Source organism: Myotis nattereri, assembly GCF_964212035.1.
Source record: "Myotis nattereri genome assembly, chromosome: 4".
Lineage (NCBI taxonomy): Eukaryota > Metazoa > Chordata > Mammalia > Chiroptera > Vespertilionidae > Myotis > Myotis nattereri.
In genome coordinates, this window is record NC_138079.1 from 38,973,868 (window position 1) to 38,998,810 (window position 24,943).

At 42.1% G+C, this 24,943-nt stretch overlaps 1 protein-coding gene across 2 annotated transcripts in view; it reads left to right on the plus strand.

Annotated features, from left to right (window-relative positions):
- ARHGEF28 (Rho guanine nucleotide exchange factor 28) overlaps positions 1-24,943 on the plus strand; it is a 264,926-nt gene that overhangs the window by 221,222 nt on the left and 18,761 nt on the right. For both annotated transcript variants that reach the window (XM_081090556.1, XM_081090557.1), the window contains 7 exons: positions 128-310; positions 3,029-3,157; positions 6,641-6,741; positions 9,541-9,579; positions 9,677-9,724; positions 14,778-15,263; positions 16,588-16,888. In XM_081090556.1, coding sequence (XP_080946682.1) covers positions 128-310; positions 3,029-3,157; positions 6,641-6,741; positions 9,541-9,579; positions 9,677-9,724; positions 14,778-15,263; positions 16,588-16,888 — 1,287 coding nt within the window. The remainder of the gene's footprint in view (positions 1-127; positions 311-3,028; positions 3,158-6,640; positions 6,742-9,540; positions 9,580-9,676; positions 9,725-14,777; positions 15,264-16,587; positions 16,889-24,943) is intronic.

Here is a 24,943-nt window from a genome sequence, read left to right on the forward strand (position 1 = left end):
CCCACAAGCTTATCTCACCTGTTAGGCCACACTGCTAGCTAATCCGCAACTTCTTTGTCTTGTCACGAGGATTCTCATAGCTGCTAGGTTCCTGTGATAACCTTCTCTGGTAAATGCTATTTCACAGAACTACTCTGTAATCAAGACCAGCAAATCTGTACGTATCTGGAGGAGAAGCTGCATATCTACGCTGAGTTGGGAGAACTGAGTGGATTTGAGGATGTCCACCTGGAGCCCCACCTCCTCATCAAACCGGACCCCGGCGAGCCTCCCCAGGCGGCCTCCTTGCTGGCAGCAGCACTGAAAGAAGGTAAGTTGCTTCCGAAAGGACGTGGTTTGACCACTTCAGAAAACGTGTACTGAGTACCTACCATTGCTGTGGTCTTGGTGCTGAGGATATAGCACAATAAGACAAAGTCCTGACTCTCCTGAAACAGCGAAATGTAAGGAAATAAATACGTCAGGTTATGTCAAGTGCTCTGAAGAACAGTGAGCAGGATGTGGGGGTTAGGGAATAATGGGGTTGGGGAGGTTTTATTTTGGAGAAGGCGGACAGTGGAGGCCTCCTTTGCTATAGTGCTATATGAGCAGACACAGGGAATTGAGAACTCCAAACAGAATCTGGGAAAAGGATGTTCCAGACATAGAAACAGCAGGTGCAAAGGCCCTGAGGCAGGTGAGTGCCAGATTTGTCTGAGGAACAGCGCAGAGGACAGTGCAGGTACAGGGATGTGAGTGCTGGGAAGTGGCAGGAGATGAGTCAGCGTTAACTAGGCCCAGGTTACCTGGATGGAGGTAAGGACTTTGAATTTCATCCGAAGTGTGAGGGAAGCGTTGCAGAGTTTTGAGTTGAAGAGTGATTTCCTTTGTGTTTTAAAATAAACCCTCTGACTGCCGAGTGGAGAATGACAGTGTCTAGGGTGTAAACGTGGGAGTTGGTGGCTGAGGCAGGGTAGACGACAAGGCCATGGAACGCCAGGGTATTGGAAGGTCTGTGTTCATGGAATTGGACTCACTGAGAGTTTTTATAGTAGATTGTGGGGAGGCGGTCAATTGCACCAGGTGCTTAAATTGTTCAAGGCGTCTGTTGGTGACTGGCAACAAGGAGCAATAGTGAGTGGTGTAAGGGAAATTTTAAGGTAAAAAGGGACTTAAGGGGTGAGAAATGGGGCTGGAAGTGACAATAGGGCCAAAGAGCTTGGGAGATAAAACAGCCACCACCTGAGAGAGTGCTATTGTGCAGACCCAGGGCTGGTAAAGTACAGGCCACAGACAAAATGCGCCCCACCGCCTGTCTGTGTAAATAGAGTTTAGTTGGGACACAGCCACACCCACTGTGCACATAACATCGACAGCTGCTTTCTTGCTGCCGTGGCGAGGACGAATACTTGCAACAGAGATGGTATGGGCCACGAAGACTAAAATATTTACAATCTGGTTCTTTGCGGAAAATGTTTGCCAAGCTCTGCCTTAGCATCTCAACAGTAGCTGGAGGAGAACTTAGGGATCATGGAATATGAGACCGGTTGAGGGCACAGGTCTTCAGAATGGCACAGAGATGGTCTGACATGAGGTCTGCCGATGGACTTACGCATTCGTTCATCAAATGTGTATTGAGCTTCTACAGTGTGCACTGTGGTTGGTGCTCAGGAAACAGTGCTTTCATCAGAACTCCGAGTGATTATATTCCCCCTGCTGTACTTACATCCCCGTGGCTGTTTTTGTAACTGGCGATTTGTACTTCTTAATTCCTTCCCCCTTTCCACCCAGCTCCCCAGGCCCCCTCCTATCTGGCGGTCATCAAATGTTCTCTGTATCCATGAGTTTGTATCATTTTGTAATGCTCTAATACCTGGGTGATAGAACTTAGCATTGAACACGTGCTACCTTGCAGAGCAGTTAGTTACCTGTCTTTCTCTTGTCCAATCTGCGAACTCCCCTTACTAGTTATCAGATGCCCAGTAGCCCATAGAGCAGAGAAGGTCATCAATTTGATAAATTAAATCATTGGACACTGTTTTGGAAATATTTATAGGGTCCTCAAAATAATACTGTTCCACATGCTAGTTGAAAACCTTTTATTGTAAATAGAAAAACTTCACTTAAAAGTGTAGGTGCTTGTTTAAAGTGCAAATCCCCTTTTTTCTTCCCTGAGAATGTGATCCAGTAGGTCTATCATGAAGAATGGGAATCTTTTTAAAGGCATGTTTGGAGAAATACTCTTTAAAAAAAATGATTTGAGAGAGAAAGGGGAAGGGAGGAAGGGGGAGGGAGGGAGGGAGGGAAGGAGGGAGAGAGGGAGGGAGAGAGAAGCATGGATGTGAGAGAGAACATTGAACCTGTAACGTGGGTATGTGCTCTAACCAGGAATTGGACTGGCAAACCTTTGGTGCACAGGATGACACTCAACCAAAAAGCCACACCAGCCACAGCTGGAGAAATACTCTTTTTGAAGAATAACTAACATTTCAGAGTAGAAAGTCTTAAAATCCTAATGCCCAATATCATATTTAAATTAATTAAAATTTTTCAGCACAGTCATTTATTGAAAGTGATATATTTTTATACAAGTTTGGTTTTTTATTGAATACTCTATCATAACATGATGCTTAAAGCATTGATTTAGATTGCAGGTGGGCAAACTTTTTCTGTGAAGGGCTCGATAGTAAATAGTTTAGGCTTTTCAGGCTACTTAAACTTTCTGGAACACATTATTCTGTGTCTGTGCATGTGTATGTATTTTGGCTCTTTAAAAATGTAAAAACCATTTTTTTAATTTTTTTTTTTTTGCTCCTGGGCCATATAAAAACAGACACAGGCCAAGTATAGTTTGCCAACTTCTGGTCTAAATGTTAAAATACACACACACACAGGGTGGGTTTGTGGTTGTGAGTATGCAAAGCACAGAGTGTATTCTCGCATTATTATTTATGAATTATTGTATTATCTTCCACATGAGCAACTATAAGTGTACCCGAGAGGTACGTATACTTATTTTTAAACCTACTTTCGTTTTCCTGCTTCTTAGCTGAGAGCCTGCAGGTCGCAGTGAAGGCCTCCCAGACGGGCGATGCCTGTCAGTCCCCTGAGGAGGGGTGTGCAGAAGCTGCCTTGCCCGATGTGCCCAGTTGTGACGCGCCAGGACCGCCTACTGCTTGTAAGTGAAACGCGGGCCTTTGCTATGAGCCGACACACAGTCCCGTGTGTGTAGTGGTTGCATAACATGAAGGCAACGACTGTATTCCTATTTGAAGGGGTCGTAATGCATTTCTTAAAATTAGAAAAAACCCTGAAAATAAATACACTAGCTTTTACGTGTAATAATGACTCTGTTGTTACAAGGATAAGGACTGAAAGAATAGTTAGCTGGTGCATTGTTTTGCTGTTGTATTGCTGTTGCCCAGGCAAACTTTGTACCTCCCCCTAAACTTACTAATTTTTGATATAACTTATTGAATACAGTTTTAAAAGATATTTTCAGCCTTTTTTTTTTTTTTTTTTAGAAAACAAGACCTTTAACTTAATTTCTGCATCAGTGGAGAAAACAGGACTGAGCAGAGTAGGAACACACACACACACACACACACACACGTATGTGGTGGCGGGGCTAAAAGCAGTGGATGGACCTGGAGAGTCTTATGCTCAGTGAATAAGCCAGTCAGAGAAGGACAAAGACCATATGATTTCACGTATATGTGGAATCTAATGAACAAAATAAACTAACAAACAAAACAGAAACAGACTCATAGATACAGAGAACAGAGAACAGCTGTCAGAGGTGAGGGCAGGGGGCGCGGTGAGAAAGGTGAAGGGATTAAAAAAACAAACAAAAATGTCATAGACACAGACAACAGCATGGTGATTACCGGAGGAAAGGGGGCTGAGAGGAGGTAGAAGAGGGTAAAGGAAGGATGAATGGTGGTGGGAGGAGATTGACTTGGGGTGGTGAACACACAGTACAGGTCATAGATGATGTATTATAGAATTGTATTCCTGGAGCCTGTATAGTTTTATTAACCAATGTCATGCCAATAAATCCAATTAAAAATATTTAAAAGAAAACAACAAACAAACATAGCAGAAGTGCCAAAAGATTTTTGATTAATGTCATACACTTCAGGTTAGAATTTATTTATGAAAATACTGTTTCAATATTTTTTAAATACAGAAAAATAAAATGTAGAGAATTGATTTAGGTAATGTCTCTAAACCTAATTATACTGTTATATGTATAGTGGTAAGCTAAAGATTTAATTTTCCAAAGGTTACTGATATAAGAGCATGAAAAGATATTTACAACTATAATTTTTATTATGTTCAGGTGATAAAAAACTTTACTCCCACCAGGTCTTATATGTCTTTTAGTAGCTAGAAATTGGAGGATTAAATTGTCTTAGAATTTCTCTACAAACAACCATTGGTTAAATAAGATGAATGGAAGCGGTACAGTTTTAAAATTCTATACATTTTTTTTACTAGCATCAGTAATTATTTTCCCCTCTTCAGTTCTGCTTTATCTAATCCTGGGTTTCTATTTTCAGAACGCGCGCATATGTTTTTCATTTCGACACAGCCCAGATTCATCAGGGGAGTTGTACTGCCCTGGGTGATTTCCTCTGTAAAGAAGAACCTCATTATGCCATTAAGGAAGTTCTAGCTAAAAATACACGTAGGGATCTGCTGCTCTCAGACTCACCCTGGGACAGCTGGGAGGGGCCGTGTTCAGCTGCACAGCTGCTCAGAGCACAGGGCCACGCCTTCCCTCCCCGCAGAGCAGGCAGCGAGCGTTCTCCCCTTCGGTATCCACATCTCCCAGGACATCTGCCACCACCACCAAGAGGCTGGTTCTGATATCAGGCTTCCTGTAGAGGAAGGGCAGGGCACATGGGCGGGGTCCTGTACCCCAAAGACCTCTTCAGCTCCGGGCTGGACTGGAACGTGGTGCTGCAGAGTTTGATTCTCTTTGTAACATTGATGAGGACAAAATACCATCCCTGTGTGAGGGTCTACACCTGAAGGCTCAGCCCCGGGTTTGACTCTGAGGACTGTGTCCTTCTAAGTCAGGCCCAGGCCCACCTGAGGTTAGAGGCCAAGCAAGGCCCTCTGTTTCAGGCCTCAGTAGAGCTCAGGGGTGGGCAAACTTTTTGACTCGAGGGCCACAATGGGTTCTTAAGCTGGACCGGAGGGCCGGAACAAAAGCATGGATGGAGTGTTTGTGTGAACTAATATAAATTCAAAGTAAACATCATTACATAAAAGGGTACGGTCTTTTTTTTTTTTTTTTTTTTTTTTTTTTTAGTTTTATTCATTTCAAACGGCCGGATCCGGCCCCCGGGCCGTAGTTTGCCCACGGCTGGGCTACTCAGGTGGGAGAGTACAGTCTGCTCCCTGTAAAGTTCTGCAGACCCTCTCGTCCCCTCTGAGCTGACCGCAGGAACAGAGGGACCTGGCCTAGCTTCCCTCCTCCTGCCTTCCTGTGACCACCATCAGCTGCCTTCCCCATCGGGGGGTCCTTGTTCCTATGAAGGGAAGAGAGAGAATGGCCAATTCTTTTGTTTATGCTCTTGGCATCTCGCTAAGAGTTAAGAACAGTACCCAATAGTGGAACCACATTTTAGTGACAGAAAAGTCTTTATAAAATGTCCCTTCACTGTATACATGAACAAGTGTTAACTGGCTTGGGCGAAATGAACTTACTTTTTAGCTGCTATAATTTGAAGTCATTTCTGCTTAAATAAAAACTTCTTTGTATTAGAGGACTCTCGTTTAAACAAGGAGAAAACAGTATTTCCTTTATCAGAAATGAAGTTTCAAGATGGCACTGAGGAAAAAATATATAAACAGAGTCACAACGTATCTGTTTCATCAGGGTCCTGGATTGGGCCTGGGCCCAATGAAATTCTACGTGTGAAAGGGCTTTAGAAGGTTTTGTTTAATCAGTATTAGGTGAGCCTATAATCCCACCAACAGAGATTTAATGAATGGAGTGACATCTGTGGGTGGTACGTAAAAAATATTTCTGGAGTAGAAATATTTCTGTTTCTATAGGTGAAACATACAGTAGTAACAGTATTATAAATTCAGAGCATAAACAAGAGTTGCGAGAAAAAAACCCACTTGGAAATTGTTTTTAAACACCAGTTCCCCTCCTGCTGTGGGCGAGTCCCTCCCGCTAAGCCTTGTGTATGGCCTGCTGCTCTCCTGCGGCCACCGGGGAGCCGGGCGCAGACCCATGCCCCTGGCTCTGGGCCGGCCAGCCTTGCTCTGCCCCACGATGCCTGTTTTCAACTTCACCCTCCCCAGGCGGCTTTTTCCTATTCAGTGAAAGTGAGATGGAGAGTCTACCTTCTCGGTGTCACCACCGTCACACGAACACCTCTCTGCAAGAAGAAAAACAAAACGATGGATGATAATGGATGCCCTTTGTCAGTGTGGTACCCGTTAGCCTGTAAGCTCCCTGAGGGCAGGGTCTCTGCGCTATTTTAGCTATTTCAGCACCTCATACGAGCGTGTTCAATACATGTGATCTCACAGTGTCTGTTAATTGGAAATATGTGTCAGCTGTGTGCAAAAGAGCCAGGTCCGCTGGCTGATGTGTGACGATGTCCTTTTTGTTTCTGTCTCAACGGCACGCTTCCAGCACTAGTCACAGAAGGGACAGGAGGAAGAGGCTGTTGGGATGTGGACCCCGGGACCCAGGGTGTGGGAGCCGACTTGGCGGCCTCTGATGCAGGGGAGAAGGTATTGTGAACTGATTTGTTAGTAAATGGTACCAGTTACTTTGTGTAATAAAATCACCTCAGGTCCTGGTCTGTCCATGGCCCCGAGTGGTATGAACATGTTTTCCTGAATTGTTCTCAAGTTCAATATTTATATTTAAACTTTCTAACTTATTTCTCCCTAAAATGTTCTTGCTCTTTCTATATCATGTAGGTGTAAACAAAGAAACACTTGAAAAGTTATTAAAAAGATTGAAAACTCCAGTGTTTACTTGTGTGTCTTCTGGTCTCACTTTCACTTTCCGCGCTGAAGCCTCTAGCTTTTCACCCACTACATCCAGCAGTTCTTGGCCAAGGGATGCTCCCAGGCATCGGGGCTTTTACGCCACCAGGTGGCACTAAAGTGGCAGAAATAATTTTGATTTTGGAATATTCCCTCCCTCCCTCCCTCCCTCCCTCCCTCCCTCCCTCCCTCCCTCCCTTCCTTCCTTCCTTCCTTCCTTCCTTCCTTCCCTCCTCCCTTTTTCTTTTTCTGCCTGGGGCCTTTTCTTTTTTGACATCCTATCCACGTAAGTTATACACTCTTTTAAAAATTAAATGTGGGAAACTTCCTATTAACCCCAAATGAAACTGAGATGTCAGAAATAGAGAGGGACTAAGAATCCTAGGGGGCCTCCCCAGGATTGTCTGGGCTCAAGAGTTTAGCTTTATCTAAAATCGAATTAGGTACATTGCCAAATATCAATATGTGTTAATGTGGAAAAATGACATGTCAGATCTTTATATATGGAACATTTTATAGAGCATATATATTTTGTACAAATATACAAATGACTGAGAAACCAAATCCAAAGGTATTGTTAAAGATGGCTGTGGTTGTTTAAAACTTCACAGGCCAAAATGAAACTAGGAATACAGTATTTTACTCCTCTTGTTCTGACTGTATTCTTTCTCACACTTCTTTTTAAAGTGTTCTGCTTTCCATCCTTTTCAGTGAGGCCTTCCCTTTAAAGTCTGTATCTCCCAACTGCTTTTATGTTGTTAGAGAAAGGAAGGGGAGGGCTTGAACCCTAATAGTTTTCTCTTGATGGAAAGCTGAGGTGGCTGGATCCCACCCCTAAAGTCTTTTCCTTCCATGATGCAGTAGCAGGTAAGTGAGATGAAGTGTGTAGGTTCCTCTCTGCATAAGCTTATCTGGAAAATTTGCCATTAATAAGGTATTTTGATAAACTAAATGAACTGACAGGGCTGGATCACTTAAAATCAAATTTTTTGAAAATATACAATGTCTATTTTATAATAGAGACCTTAGTAAGGTAAGGTTTTAAAAAATTTTTTTTCTGAAAGAATTTTTAAATATTACAAAATAGCCTGTAAATCACCACCTGCATCTCTGCACATTGACCACAAGGTGGCGGGCCAACTCCATTAAAAAGATGATGTGAAACATTCCAGTCCTGCATCAAACTTCGGGTGGTTCTTGGAAATAAGTAACGGCCTGTTGCATAATTCATTTCTATGTTTGTAATTTTTATAGAATATAAAAACTGTATATCGAGCTATCATTTCATTACAAAAACCATGGGGTGTGGAGCAAGGACAGAACCAGGGATGCAAAGAGAATTCCAAACTCACTACAGAAGGGCGGTTCTTAGCCCATTACCTTCCAGAGGGTTGGGAACCGATCTCATGACTAAACTTCATCCCCTTCTCCATCCTTTGGTCTTCCCCTACTAGAGGTGCTGATGAATGACGACATCTTTAACTGGCTGTGGGGGAAGAGGTCTGGCTAGGTCATCAAGGCATCACCGGTCTGAACTATTGAATTTAACAAGCCCAACGTTACCTGAGCACCAACAGCTGACTGTTTCTTGTAGTTTCAGTTTAAAGCTGCTCAGACAAGAGCAATGGGAGACTAGAGGCTCTTGGAGAGAAGGAATCTGATGACCTTTCATAACATAAAGTGTGGGTGTCCATATCTATTTATAGAATGGAGTGAGTGTCCATTTCATACCAGGCAGGTATGTGGATATAGCATTGGATACACAGGTGAAATCTTGCTATTCATTGCCTGACCTTCTAGTGAGAAAAGACAGACAGTAAATGAATAGACAATTGTTTCATTCAACTCTGGAAGCCAGAAACCCTCATTATCCACATGTACCCTTAATGTGTGGGTAGAGAGACCCCATCCCCAGGGGCAGGTGGTGCCTCCTCATATCATTTACGGCCTCTGCTGTAATGGTTCTATGAGCATGGAGGGCCCAGGGAACTCGGAGAGGCAGGATCTGGAGCAGGTCTGCTAAGTGCTCCCCTTTGGGCCGCCTCTGGGTCTGGTTCCTTCTGCCCACTCCTGGCTGTTGGGCTCTGTGAATCTCAAACATTGAGACAGGGAGCTAGAGACCAGGCATGATGCTCTCTCGCTTCCAAATCTGGATCCAGAATGCTAGCGGCCAGTTTGGTCTGGGAGACAACTTCACTCGGCACAAGAGAGCTCGATGTACAGTGGTTTGTGATGGCAAATCTTGTCTCTTACCGAGAGCGTGCCGTGTTTCCTTGCCATCATCCCTGTAGTTTTAGGGAATGGTTGGGCGGAAGGATGGCTTGCATCTCAAATACCAAGCTTGCACAGAGGGGTTTTCCATTACGTGATTGTTAGTTCTCTAGGCTTTGATTTCTGGGGGGAGATGGAGTCACCCACCATAGAAGAACCCAGAGAGAGTGGAGAGCTTTACCCGAGGCCATACATTTGGGAACACTACAGAGCAGCTTTTCAGAAGTGGAGTGATTATTCATTTTCTTATGCTTTTGTGTATTTTAGGAGGAATATAGAAGTTTTCCAGGTTCCTCTCAGTCAGAGGTGAGTTATGCATACCTTAAACACACCACCATCCTCTCTTCTTTTGTGGATATAAATGCTTTTTCCAGAAATTGACACTTAGGATCTTATTTTTCAGATTATACAAGCGATACAGAATTTAACCCGTCTCTTATACAGCCTTCAGGTAACTATGCTCCTCTAATGTCTGACCCTGTGAATGTTTCTCTCCATGCACTTCACTTTATTTGATGATTCCCAGACTTTAAAAACTAGAACATTTGTGAGGCTCTGGGGTCCTCACAAATGATCTTACAGGAGTGCCAGCCCCCGCTGTAACGCAGCGAGGTGTGTTGGACTTCACCTGGTTTTGTAATCACAGGGCAACACCACTACTGCATTTTATACCGTTCTCTTCTGAAACCATAAAACAGTTCATATCTTTAAAAAATACTCATGACTATGACCTGGCTTGAAGTCTACAGTGAAACTCTTAGGTGAGTGTAGCAGACTTCACATTTTCTGCTGAAAACTTAAATTCACACCTAAACATTTTTCACTTCCACATGTTGGCCTTGGGCCTTTAGAGCAGTTAAATAATTCATATGCTGCTTCGTTCTTTGGTTTGTTCATCCACCCAACATGTACTGAGTGCTCTCGCTGTGCTGGCACACGAAGGCAGAAGGACCACAGAGCCTGCTGTCAGGTGACGTGCCGTCTGTCCGGGAAGGACAGACATAGCATCGTCCTTGCATTGAGAATTATAGGTTTGGATGGTCTCTTAGGGCACACACAAGAAAGGCTGAATGCATCTAATTGCTTAATTTGTGAATTAAAAAAATATTTTAAAATGATAGAAAAGCAATGGTTGTATTGTACATAAATTTGTAGGATAATTTGTAGGGTACAAATAAAATAACTTGTGATTCTATGGGCAGAATTACTGATGTCATGTTGGTGTGTATTCCTCCTGTTTCTTAGAATCATTTCACATAGAGTCTTGCAACATGTACCTTTCTGTGTCATCAGCGGTTCTTCTATAGCACGGTTTTTATGGTTACATAATGTTCCAGTCTATTAAAGCTATTTACCCAGTTCCTCATAATTAATACATTTGTATTAACAACACTCTAGTATTACCCTTAAACACTAATTTCTTTGAAGATATCTGAGTGTTTCCTTAGATTACTGGGACATTTTCTTTAGTTTTTTAATAGACCTTGTCAAAGTAATTAATCAATACCCCTCTCTACTTCTCAGTTTGAAAATTGGTCAAGATATCAGATTATCTTAATTTAAATTGTTTGGGTGACTGTTAAGGTCAAACATTTTTCCTACTGGTTTATTACCAGTCATACTTCCTATCTCATAGCTGTTGAATATGAAAATAAAATAAAATTGTCTGATTTTAAGTTTTCACCAGAAAACAAAAATAAAGTCATGCTACATTTGACTTTTTCTTATTTGTACTTCAACTGCATCAAGACTTCTTTCTCTCATGTTCCATTGATCATCTACCGATTCTTGCTCTGTGCCACTGTCTTAATTATTCAAGTTTTGGGTTACATTTACATATATGACAGTGCCAGTTGCCTGTTATTACTTTCTATGCTTATCTGTATGTTTTTTCATAAAGAGTTTTTGAGTGACTAACAAGTTTTTTTTCCTTTCTACTGAGATTGTTTAATTAAAATCTCATTATACAGGGTGGGGCAAAAGTAGGTTTACCGTTCTGAGTACTCAAAACAGTTTATTCTTGTATTATTACTTATTCTTGTATTATTTTCCATACAAACCTACTTTTGCCCCACCCTGTATTTATGAATTCAATTATGGAGAATTGGCAGTTTTGCAATGATTAATACTCATGTCTTTGAACATGTTAGTCATCTCTTATTTCATGCTCTGCTGGGAAGCTTTGTGATTATCTTCAAGTAGGTACTGTTTGTTTGTTTTTCTGCTAAGTTTATTTCTAGATGTTTGTCTCGTTGTTCCTATTGTGAAAGGAATATTTTTTTTATGCTTCCCCAGTGGTGGTTGCTGATAAGAAGGGTCTTGATTTTTATATGTTTATTTTGTAACTGGCCACTCATTGAATTTTATATTTTAACTAGAGGCCCGGCACACGAAATTCATGCAGGAGGAGAGGAAGTCCCCTCAGCCCAACCTGCACCCTCTCCAATCTGGGACCCCTTGGGGGATGTCTGACTGCCGGTTTAGGCCTGATTCCGGGGATTAGGCCTAAACCAGCAGTTGGACATCCCTTTCACAATCTGGGACCACTGGTCCTAACTGCTCATCTGCCTGCCTGTCTGATTGCCCCTAACAGCCTCTGCCTGCCGGCCTGATTGCCCCTAACAGCCTCTGCCTGCTGGCCTGATTGCCCCTAAGTGCCCCCCCCCCCGCCAGTCTGGTCACCCCTCACTGCCCCCCCTTCCGGCCTGGTCACCCCTAACTGCCCCTTCCTGCTGGCCTGGTTGCCCCCAACTGCCCCCTGCTGCTGGCCTGGTTGCTCCTCACTGTCCCCCCTCCCCTACCCACCCCCGCCAGCCTGATCACCCCACGCCGCCTGCTGTTTGGTTGTTGCATGAGGGCATCCTGGCCAATTTGCATATTCCTCTATTATTAGTATAGATAGTTTTTCTGTTGATTCTTTGGAATATTCCAGATAGAAAGTAAAAATTTGAAAGTAGTGTTATTATGGCTATTTTTAAATAATTATATCAGTTTTACTTTCTTGGATGCTGCTTTGGCTAGATTGAACTTCTGAAAATGTATTAAGTGATAGTGGTAATAGTAAGCATCCTTGTCTTGTTCCAGATTTAGTGGGACTGCCTTTACTGTCTTACATTAGACATGTTGGTTTGGGGTAGATGTTCTTAGAGATTGCATTTGTCATGTAAAACAAATATTCTTTCTTCTCCATTTTAACGAGAGGGGATATAGTCAAATATATATGTATCCTCATTACCTTTGGGGAGATAAGAACATTGAGTATCCTGGCGTGTGTTGCCTGATGAAAACACAAAGTCATATCTCTTCTTTTCAACTTTGAATGCATTCCTCTGTGGGTTCAAGGTTCAGAAGAGCCAGGTGACCTAAATGGTCTAATCTTTGCAACTCATTAGGTTGAAGTAACATGGATTCTCTTAACCAAAGATTTTGAGCTGGTCTCAGGATACGGGCTCTGAGAGATTTCTGTTCGTGGCACAGACATCTCTTGTGAAGCTGAGTTTCTTATGCATGCTTGAAGCTTTTACAGAAACATTTTTGGATTACATGAAAATGAAGTTTAGTGCTTGTGTTAGGAGAGTGGAGTTAGATGAGGTATTGGCAAAGCAGGAAGGAACAGCCACAGAATTACTCCAGCCAAGAGAAATTAGAAGTGAGCTGGGAATTTCCCTAAAGTTGAAAAGCAAGTGCTGTTTTCTGTCCTAATTATCAATGTCACCTTTAAGTGTGAAAATGAATACAATCCAATCTTCAAATTCTACCTCTCTGCTAAGAAGAAAATGGTCTCATCCGAAATGTAAGTAGAGGTGAGGAATACTTCATGGTAGCACTTAGTCTAATTGCAACCCTTACATGAGCGTTACCATTGCTGATGGTGGTTTTGACATGCGAAATAATTGGATTTTTGTTTGTTTTACTGGACTGATGGCTGAGATTTTGTTAGAATTAAATGGTGATGTGCAGGTTACAGTTTACCCACTAGGGCCTCACAGTCTTGAATGGCTTATGATCTCATACTTAAAGATCAAAGTAACCAGTACCTGTTCTCATGATCATTGTTCTCTTTGCATTAACTTCTTACATACATGAATCAAAGATTTGTGTGGCTCTGAAATTTTAAGAATTCTTTTCAAATTTAAAAACATGAATTTTATTTCAAAAGGCCCCAGTGAATACACTTTTGAATCTTATTCCAGGATAAGTACCAATTTAAAATATACCTTACTCCTTTAACCTTCAAAAGTATGCTGATCTAACAAAGAACTAATGGTCAAATCCCCATTTTCCCGCATCTGTTACATGGACAGTTTTAAAAATTCTTAGGAAAGAAAAATGTGAACTTACCCCTCAAAGAGTAATAATTTCTCATAATGAGTCAAAACACACACACATACCCAGTATGTGGCCATTTCCAATTAGTCCCCTCTGTGCTTCTTTGCACTTTAAGTGGGAACTTTTAAAATTAAAAGCTTCCAAGGGTATTCACAGATATATTTTTTTTCCTGTGGAATCCTTCCAAATCTTGGCAGTTACTTCCTGTGATGTGGCCAAAGTTTTCACAGGCAGATACCGTAACTCAAAATGTTTTTTTAATCTAGTTGGTAATCCTCTGGGCTTTAGAGTATCTATGTTTCCTTAACCATTCCAGCTTCCTGTTAGCAACTATTAAACACATGAATTTCAGCTTAATGCATAGCCTTCCTGCTATCATACAAAGAAATAACAGTAACAAGACTAACTTTACCACCTACATACTCTAAATATATTAACTGCTATTCCTGGGCATCATACTATAAAAAGGTTATTTACCAAAAGTCTACAAGTGGTCGAGTTTTATTTTTATGTCTTCATATATGTACTGTAGCTTAAGTAATTTCTGGCTTGAGACTCAAGTAAAAGATACTACCGGGTTTATATAGATTCTTAACTTCTCATGAATTCTGAGAGAGCGTGAGATTCAGCACAGGAATGCAGTCTTGTGAATTTATGCACTGAATTCTTATTCAGAAATGCTATCCAAAACCCAGCAACAAACCCCATTTCCGAAAGCAGGGGGTGCCTGTTGCTTCTTTTTTTTTTTTTTTCTAAGAAAAAAAGTGATTTATTTTTAAAGGAGAAGCAACTCAAAATAGTCATTCATTGTGTTCTTTTTTTTTTTTAAATTTATTGCTTAAAGTATTACAAAGGGTATTACATATGTGTCCATTTTATCCCCCCGCCCTAGACAGTCCCCTAGCCTCCCCTATTCCCCAATGTCTTATGTCCACTGGTTATGCTTATATGCATGCTTCTGTGCTTTATTCTTTTGTGTATAAATTCCCAGGCCCTACCACTGGGAAGTGTAGACAAACCTAGCTGATGTGCCAAGGCTGGCCTTTGGAGGTCGCGGAGAAAAAGGACAGCGATAGCAAGAGGGTAGAATTCGGTCAAGCCTTTTGTGTTGAGAGGTAGTTCCAACCAAAGTGCAGACAACATGGAGGCCTTCCCTCTCCCTCTCTGCCCCACAGGCCGCCTTGACTATCCAGGACAGCCACATCGAGATCCACAGGCTGCTTCTCCAGCCGCAGGACAGCTCTTCCCCGGGCCCCTCCTTCCGAGGCAGCCCCTTCCAGGACCCGGACAAGCACCGCAGCCTGGAGAAGCGGCGAGAGGAGCTGGCCGACATCCCCAAGCTGCAGCGCCAGTTCCAGCAGGACCAGCGGCGCTGGCAGCGCAGGTGCGACCAGCAGCGGCGGGAGCAGGAGGCCCGGGAGAGCTGGCTGCAGGAGCGCGAGCGGGAGTGCCAGTCGCAGGAGGAGCAGCTGCGCAGGAGCCGCGGGGAGCTGGACCTGCAGCTGCAGGAGTACCTGCAGAACCTGGAGCAGCTGAGGGCGGGCCAGCGCCTGGTGGAGAGGGAGAGGGGCAGGATGCGCGCCCAGCAGAGCCTGCTGGGCGGCTGGAAGCACAGCCGGCAGAGCAGCCTTCCCGCGGCCTTCTCTCCAGGAAGCCAGGAGGTACGGATGGGTCTTCAGAGCTTGCCCAGGCGGCTTGGAGGGCAGCCGCGCAGGGACAGGCTCACTCACCGTCCTGTCTCTTTGCTTCTTGTGTAAGCGCTCACGAGAGTTATTCAATATGCAGAAGCTTGGAACTTTCCCAGACGGTGCACATGCGTCTTGATTTGAAATATGGAAATGTGAAAGGCCTTGGTCCTGTGGGATCCTGGGCCCATTGTAGGTTGAGCCCTTACCCAAGGGTATGAACACAGAATCGCGCTGTCCCAGCAAGAGGAGGCTTGTCCTGGAGGCACCCCACCTTGAGCATGCTGATTTCCGTAGGGGAGGCCCCTCTTCATATGGTCTGGTCTTAGCCTTGTATACAGGCTTACCTGTTAGTAGGTCAGCTAGCTGTTAATGTGTAGTATAGGTCCTAAATTTAGCAAGTATAACACTGTTCTGTTATTCCACGCTTATGCTCCTTTTGTCATGTTGACAGAGTAAATTCAAAATCTCTTTCACTAGTAATGGTTCACAGGAGTCTACTAGCTAATGACTGGGCAGAATAAAACCTTTCCGAGGATTCTGTGTTCCACTTGCACCCTCTCTAACCGTGCTTGGCAATTCATTTGTCCTAAGAGTTTGCTTTTCTGCGCTATGTGCAAATCCATGCTTTTTTTTTTTTTTATTGATAGTATGTAATGCTGTAAAAGTTGATATGCTTAGAAGAGAATTCTGCTGCATCTGAATTTCCTTTCAAGTAGGCTACATTACATTTATTGCAAATACATGTGCGTATGAATATGTTTTCAGCTTTTTTATTTAACAAAAGTTAAAATGCTGCCTCTCTTAAAATAAAATGGAACATTTGAATGGCAGAGAGCACAACTGCTTGTGTGTGTTTTTAAGCATCTTATTGATTTGAGGGAGAGAGAGGGGAGAGAGAGAAACATTGATGTGAGAGAGAAACATCAATGCATTGTCCCCAATGTGCAGCCCGATTGGAGATGGAACCCACAACCTAGGTATGTGCCCTGACCTGGAATCAAATCTGGCAACCTTTTGTACAGAATGATGCTCCAACCAACGAAGCCACCGGCCAGGGCTGGGGTTTTTTTTTTTTGTCTGTTTTGTTTTTTTAAAGATATGCTGGGTATAGTGAATTAAAGTTTTTGGTACTAACTCATTAAAGAAGGCCTGGAAGGAAGGAGTCAAAAGTAATGTTCTTGATTCACTCTTATTAAAATGTTGCCTGCTAAATTCTACTAGGAATAAATACTTGATAAAACTTGTTCAAATGCCTGGAGGAATTATTGGTTGTTTTTCTTTTTATTTTCTTACACAGGTAATGGAACTTAATCGATCTGAGAGTTTACATTATGAAAATTCAGTCTTCATCAACGATGCTTTAGTACAAATGTCATTTAACACTTTCGACAAACCGACTCCACCAGCCATCCACCAGGATGCCACTTGCCCACCCAGTATATCTAACTCTGACTCGGAAAGGACTAGTGAAAATCAAGTAGACCTCAAGATAGGTGTTTCTCAGCCAACGGGTGAAAACCATGAACTATGGACAGCCGCTGAGTCCTGTCAGCAGACAGCCCCCCTCCACCAAAGCAGCGAGGATTCTTGTCAAAATGGTAATTAACACTTTAAGCATCATCTGTATCATTTCAACAAGAAGCTGTGCCTCTCAATGGTTGGCTCTTCTTTAAAGCAAATCAAAGTGTGTGTGTGGGGGCGGGGGGGCCTAGAATGGGAATAAATTGGTGCAGATGAGCTGGAGTTTGTGGCATAAACTTTTCTTTGGGGAAGTCTGGGGACTGCCACCACTTGTGAGTAACAAGACAAGCTAGACCAGTGGTCGGCAAACTGTGGCTCGTGAGCCACAAGCGGCTCTTTGGCCCCTTGAGTGTGCCTCTTCCACAAAATACCATGTGCGGGCGCACGTGTACAGTGCAATTGAAACTTTGTGGCCCATACACAGAAGTCGGTATTTTGTGGGAGAGCCACACTCAAGGGCCCAAAGAGCCGCATGTGGCTTGCGAGCTGCAGTTTGCCAACCACTGAGCTAGACCATGTTTGGAGGGCTTACAGGATGCCAGCAAGATGCTAGGACCAGACAGGGTTTTCAGGCCTGTGGGTTAAATGATAACTTTCTCTTTCTCTTAAAAGTGAAGCAACTTGCTATCTATTCCTCACTGTAGATCCTATCACATCCAGATACACATACTTGTTGACTCTCAAAATAAAAGATATGGACAGGGTTTGTGGTAGGACTTTATTGTCTATCAGGGCAATTTCCTGTAACGTTAGTGAAACCTGTATTGCTATTAAACGTCCAACATGAAACTGGTAACATCATTTGTCATTGTAAAAAAAAAAAAAAAAAGGTGTTGTGTCTCCATAAGTACCTCATAATAACACAATTTGCTAATCCCATTAAAGCATTTGCCAAATATCAGTGAAAGGCAGCTCGAGTTACCAACTCTACATGAATCCAAAAGATTTAAATCTAAGTGTGTTATAAATTGTTTTCCGTGGGATATGAGGTAGGGAATGAGAAGAACTTGAAACCTCTCTACCAAAAAACAGATGGCATGCAATAGAATAAACAAATGGTTGGCCACGTGGATGTGAACTATATCACTGACAGCAAAATGTTTCAGAAACATAAAACAAGCAGCCGTATAGAACTTCAGAACTGGGCACAGGCTTGTTTCCATGCTTGTTACAGATTCTAAGTTTGTCAGTAGGATAACTTTTTAGCCCTGGAAAGTTTTAAATCTTCTTTGAATTATTATTAATTTGAATTATTAATCCAAAAGATGTTGATTTGTAGCAGTGGATCATTCTTTATAGTCACTGCTATAACATTCTTATTTCTTGCCAGCATATAGGAGAGAGTTAAATATTGCTTTAAAATATCATTTCAAATATTTTTTAAATAAAATATATACAACGGAATACTCATTAGGATTGAATAAAATGAAGAGTCAGGAAGCATTTATGAAATGTAGCCACTTTAATATATTACTTTGCACCTTGAGGGTGATGGTGACCACACTGCAGAATGCCTTTTGTAGGTACATGTTGCCTTGCCGCTCTGTCGCATTACCTTGCCGTGTCCAGTGCCTCAGATGTCCTCGTTGGTGGGGTTTTGCATCCTGGCTGTGGCCTAATTCAGAAACTCAGTTTGAGTTAAACCACATTCAGCCTTTGTTTAAAAAGAAGAATTTCTCTCCTGCTTTTTGTGTATCTCCCATCTTTCTCTATGGCTTGTGCTTCAAACTAGAAAGCGTTAAACATTTGGCAGCACACTTGCAGGAGATAGAAAATGTACTAAGGAAATAAACAGTGATTATATACAAAACCAGGCCTCCACATGCTCGGAATTAGATGCAGCCAAGGGAAATGCTAAGAAAAAGTACTTCTGCTTCAGATATTGTGTGCCATGTAGGCCAAGGACACTCAGGCCATTGACAGAGGAGAAGAAAATCAACTTTGGCCTAAATCTCTTGGAACATCCTGGTGTGTAAGCAGGGATTAGGTCAGAAATGCAGTGTGTGCTGTTAAGCATGGAGTTTTGCAACTAGTTGAAAAACCCCTATTTATATTTGTTTACTTAAGCGTGATAAGCAGTTCCTGGAGCAGAGAAAAGAAAGTCAGAGATAAGGGGGTGATAGGGTAGTGAAATGAAAATTGGATATATGTTCTTCAGAGGCTTGTCAGGGCCAGATAAAATTGTTCGAACCTCGCCAGAGCCTTCACAGCTCATATAATTGAAAGTAGCACAAAATAATCCCCCGATGTTGGTCTTTGCGACCCTGCAGTGCTCTCCCTGCATCGTCTTAGGGGCGGCGCTGGGTTGGGAGGAGCAGGCTCAGGGTGTGCCGGTGGAGGGGACAGTCCCTGTACTGGCATCAAGGACAGCGCAGTGCCACTGTCCCTACTTTCACACCTGGCCGCTGAGTCTTTGGGTGAGTGGTCCCCACTCCTGAGACCCAGAGCTCACCAAGTTCAGGGTAACAAAATCTGTCTGTCACGTTCCTGTCGGTGTTTTTGTTAAATGTGCATTTAAGCACGATCCAATTAACACTGCACCGAAGGCATCTGTAGGCCGGCCCTACGATCAGCTGTCCTCAGGCAGCGCCTTAAGGACTGGCTTGTTCTACTGTCTGGTCCAGCACTTGGTGCGCATGGCCAGCTCAGATCAGTGGAGATGTGAATTTCTGGAACAGGATAAGCCGAATGGAAAAGTTTGTCTGTGAATAAAATTCTCAAATGTGTTTAGCTGTCACCCAGACTGGAGTTTTCATTGGTTTGTTCAACCCAGCCTCGCCAGACGTCTCACTGTGCTCCGTGTGCTCTGGTTGTGATTGGCTTCTGAATTGCTCTGTCACCACCACCACCAACAGGTGACACCAACTTCCAAGCACCTCGCTAAGGTTTCGCCTGGAGAGACTTATTTACCACACAGTCCGCTGAGATGGTTCTGTGATCATCTCCATTTGAGAGGGGAAACTGAGGTACAGGGAGGGTCAGTGACTTGTCCAAGGTCACACAGCTAGTAAGTAGCAGAGCCAGAGATGAACCTGGGGAAGACGGGCTCTGGAGCCCATGCTCTTAATCATTACCCTGTAAACTATTGATTTCTAGAAGGCGGTTTGGAATTAGACGTTTTAGAGAAGTTGGAGTAGAAATAGAAGAAATCAGGTTGTAATGCCTAGCAGGATGGCCAAGATTAAGAGCTGGGGGTGGTTGTTTTCTTTCTCTCTCTCCCTTTAATATTAGCATTTGGAAAACCTTTCTGAGTCTTTGCGATTGCCGTGGGCAATGCTTGCATGGGTTCTGAGCACCGTCAGACACCATAAATACTGTTAGCTTCACTCTGCCCGAAGACACCTTTTCATAAGGATAGTTTCTCTAATGATGCCTTATGATGCCCCATGTTACTTGTATAGTTTTTTTAGTTAAATCTTTATTGTTCAGATTATTACAGTTGTTCCTCTTTTTTCCCCCCATAGCTCCCCTTATATATATTTTTTTGAGGTAGCACTTGAGAAAACTTTACTTTGCAGTTTTGGAAGCTGTTTCATGAACAAAATTCTTGGATGTTTGAATATGATATCCAAATTGGAATTTGGCTTTATTTATAGAGGAAGGGACAGCTAGTCTAAGAACTTAATCTGCACTCCTCTGAGGGACACTAGCCACGAGTACAGAAAATGTGAAATTTTTAAACAACGTAGTCCCTGTGGGACAATTGCTATGTAATTGGCCCCATGAAATGCTCAACTGCATTACACTTCTTAAAGGCAAAACAAACAAAGAAACACTTTATTCCTATGAGGTTTTTTTTCTTCTCGCTTTAGAATTCTAGAACTATTTACTCAATGCATCTGTTAGTTTATGATGTTTGCCTTTTTCATTGATCAACATAGAAAACACATCATGGTGTGAAAATTAATCTGAAATCTTCTTATTCCCCATTTTCAGTTATATTTTTATCTGTATCTCAATTTTTGCAGGCTACCTGAAATGTTTCTCTTCAATGTAAAGCATGATGGTTTTGCCATGCATATGAAACAATTTAAATCAAGAGCCAAAGTTTATGAGTTAGTCATGTAGATATTGGAAAAAGATAATAACTTTATGTTTGAATTCCAAAAGAGTGTTTCCCTTTGCTTCATATTAGAATTTGGTGCCCATAAAAATATTTTCAAAATTCAAAGCATTGTATTCAGAATATTTCATCTTGGCAATGCTTTTTAAAAAAATACAGACAGCTGTGTTGAACTCTAAAGGACTTTTTTTTTAACATATGGAAAGAAAATAGAAAATTTCCCAATAAAAAGCCATGTTGTAGTTAGCATTTAAGTAAGTCTTTAAGAAGTGAGTATATGATAATTTCTGATGTTTTGCAACTATTCCATAATTCAGAAATGGCACCGTATTTATGTGGAAAGGAGCTTTGCCAAAGACCTTTAGGCAATTTCCCATAAAACTGAAACTGGCATTCGGTACTGTCAGCTTCAGTGACAAAGGTGTATTTGACAAGAAGGCGGTATGAGTTTGCTGGGGCTGCCATAATAATGTACCACAGACTGGGAGGCTAAAACAGCAGAAATGTATTTCTGCACCGTCCTGGAGGCTGGAAGTCTGAGACTGAGGTTTCTTCTCTCTGACTTCAATGGTCTTTCCCATGCATGTCTGTGTCCTAATTGCATCTTCTTCTAAGAATACCAGGCATGTTGGATTCGGGCCTTCTCTAATGAGGTCATGGGGGTTAGGATTTCCATATATGAATTGGGGAGTGGGGGCACACTTTAACCCTTAACATAGGATAAAATGATTATACATTTTTTTCATTGCAATATTTTTAGTTGTCATGATGGCTTTGATTATTTATAAATATACCAAAGTTGAACTATAATTTACCTACCTTGTGAGCTTTTTTTACTTGGTTAGAAAAGTGAGTTGAACTTTATTTTTCAAAAATGCATAACAGTGCAATTGTGATAAACATATGTCTATATGTTTATAGACATTGGTGTCTGTTATCAAGCCTGTGTCAACTCATAGGAATTAGGGCAGCAAGTATGGAATCTGTAGATTCATTCGGCCGCATTTCCAAACCAAGGCCTTCATTAGGAGCTTTGGGAATTTTGAGCTCTCTTTATGATCAGGAAGGATATTAGATGCCTTTATATTGGATTGCTTAAATGAAACCAGAGCTGAAGGGTTGGAAACGTTTGTTATGACAACAAATTATTATTTAGATATATTTATGGGAGTTTGTAGAAGTCAAAATTGGGAAATCATTGGGCATCTCTTTATCTTCTATGATCTTGACTAAAACTTTGGGTAACATTTTAAAGGGAACCATAATATTGCTAGCTCTCAGTAATCTACATCTTGACAAGAGTATAATGGATTGGGCTCAAAGGCTTACTTTTAATCTTTCTCACTGATAGTGTAGATGACTGACTTTCTCCTTTTGCAGATTTTGTACCAGGAAAGGGAAACATGCCATTTGCTTGTAGAGCCTGGTGAGCCACTGGTGCTGCCTGCCAACTTCCTGATTGCATAGTTCTCTGGGGGCAGATTGACTGTGTGAGCCAACTGGGCCAGGGCCATCCCGCCTAGTGCACAGAGCCCAGGACACAGCGGGAGAGCAAACCAGCAGGTGGGTGGATTCAGAGGCAGCCAGCCAGCCATGTGGCTGCCTGTTCCTCCCCACCCTGGGCTCCAGTTTGGTTTGAACAAGCTGCTGAAGTGGGAGTCCACTGAGTACAAAAGATTCCAGAGGTTAGGCCTGGCCTTGGGTTATCCTTAGCTTAAAACACACACACTTACACACTTGTACATATACACACATACATGCCATCTGTGGGCCACATATTAGACTGCTCTACTACAGTGTGGCTTTCATTCTCAAAGTGATTTAAGGGTTGGGTCTGGAAGGGAGGTTTGTAACTATTTACATACCAAACATACCTAAAGGATAAGGCATGCTCCTGTCAGTCTCAATGACTCGTGGGATAGTGATCCAAAACTGGTAAAGGAAGCATCACCCTGTCCATGGATCAAAATCTGGGGACTGTCTCCTTCCTCACCCTTTGTCCACCCAACCATGGAGATTCTATTTTTAGGGCTTGATTAAAATGTGGAGTGTTCAGCTGAGGACTGTTATTTTATATTTCCCTATGAAGAATGTGACCATGTGGTTCAGAGAGTGGCAAACTTTTTCTTAAAGGACCGCATGGTGAATATTTTAGTCTTTTGGGGCCATAAAGTCTTTCCTGCATATAGTCAACTCTGCCATGTAGCTCGAAAGCAACCATGGACAATGCGTAAAGAATGCGATTATCTGTGTTCTGGTAAAACTTTATTGATTGAAACAGGTGGTCTAACTTTGTTTTTCTCCACTTAAATTGAGGAGGTTATAGCCCTCCTGGTTTGGGCAGCACCTCTTATTAGCACTTACTGTAATTGGAATTAATTGCATGTGTAATAATTTACGTAATGTCTGTCTGCCCCACAATACAATCAGCTATGAGGGTAGAAAACTCCGTGTGTCTTCTTTAATTGCTCCATCACAAGCACCAAGCACAGTGTTTGGCATGTAGTGAACATTTGATAAATATTTAGGACATGAATGGAGGATAAGGTTTGCACACTTTGCAGAAATGAAAGCAACTCTGAGCTTGTGCCACACAGCTTGACTTGACTGAGGCATTGAAAGAGGTCAAGAAAAGCTAGTAGAGCTATGCGGTGTGATGGTGGTTCAGATGGGGCAGCTAGACAAGTGCCTCAAGCTAGCTCACTGAATCAAGGGAGTTTCAAACTTTTGTAAGATGAGTATATGTTTATTTTTGACATGCTGTATTATTTTATATTAGTTTCAGGTGAACAGAATAGGGGTCAGATAGTTATATAATTTATGAAGTGATCCCCCTGATAATTCTAATACACCCCTGACACCATATATAGTATTCCCTATGCTGTGCTTTACATCCCATGACTATTCTACAACTGCCAGTTTGTACTTCTTAATCCCTTCACCTTTTTCACCCATTCCTCCAATGCCCTCCCATCTGGAATCCCTCAGTTTGTTCTCTCTCTCTCTCTCTCTCTCTCTCTCTCTCTCTCTCTCATTTGTTTCTGTTTTGTTTCTTTATTTTGTTCTTTAGGTTCCACATATCAGTGAAATCATATGGTATTTGTCTTTCTCTGTGTGACTTATTTCACTTAGCCTAATACTAGACAGCATTCTTAAAATGTCTGGGTAACTGCAAGATTTCTTGCCTTTAATATCTTAGTGGATTCTAGGTAGCAGACTTTAACAATTACCAATTCTTCCTCATTACTATGGAAATAACTTTGTTTCCTGAGGTCCAGTCCTGTTGATCACTTTGGGATTGGCACTCTGTACCACTCTAGAGAGGATCTTTTTATATGAGTTATTTTTTTATTTAGATCATCATGTGTATAGTCCCATATGGCTATGCGTATCAAATAAAAACGTAGTGTTCTCCACAAAATGCTTTAATTTATTCTAAGCCAGTAGAAATGCATCCATTGCTGTCATTTTAGGAGGATAGCACATAAAAAATTTAGCATTTAATTCTTGTATTAATAACTACTAGTCAACTTATCTGTTCACTGTGGTATTTCTTTTTTAACCATAAAGTAGCTCCAGCACCAGTAAATTAAACATGCGTCGCTAGCTCAGCATCAATGAAACACTTTTGTAAACCCTTTTTCTCTTGCTAAATCCTATTTAACAGTCCAGTGTATCTCCCCAGGCAAAACAGTTAGTATTTGTTTAGGTAAATACACTTCTATATAGTGGGAACCAGTTTCCCTGGTAGACCTTCTACTTGTCAGCTTTCAAATATGGCCTGAAATATCACACTTTTTAAAAATAGTAATCTTAAAATTAAGTCTAGTGGCATCTTAAGAAATATATCCCTTTGCTTCACCTCAGACGAACTGAAAGGCACTTATGTGCTCTTGGCTGGTCAATTCCCAGACACAGCTGGCTGAGGGGAGAAGTCTCGGCTGTTCTTCTGCTCAGACCTCGAGCCAGATAATAAATAAGCTTGGGCCTGCGTTTTGATCTGCAGAGATGTTAAGTTGCCATGATCAATCACTGCTGAGTTTCCTTGGATAGGGAGCCGGGTATCCAT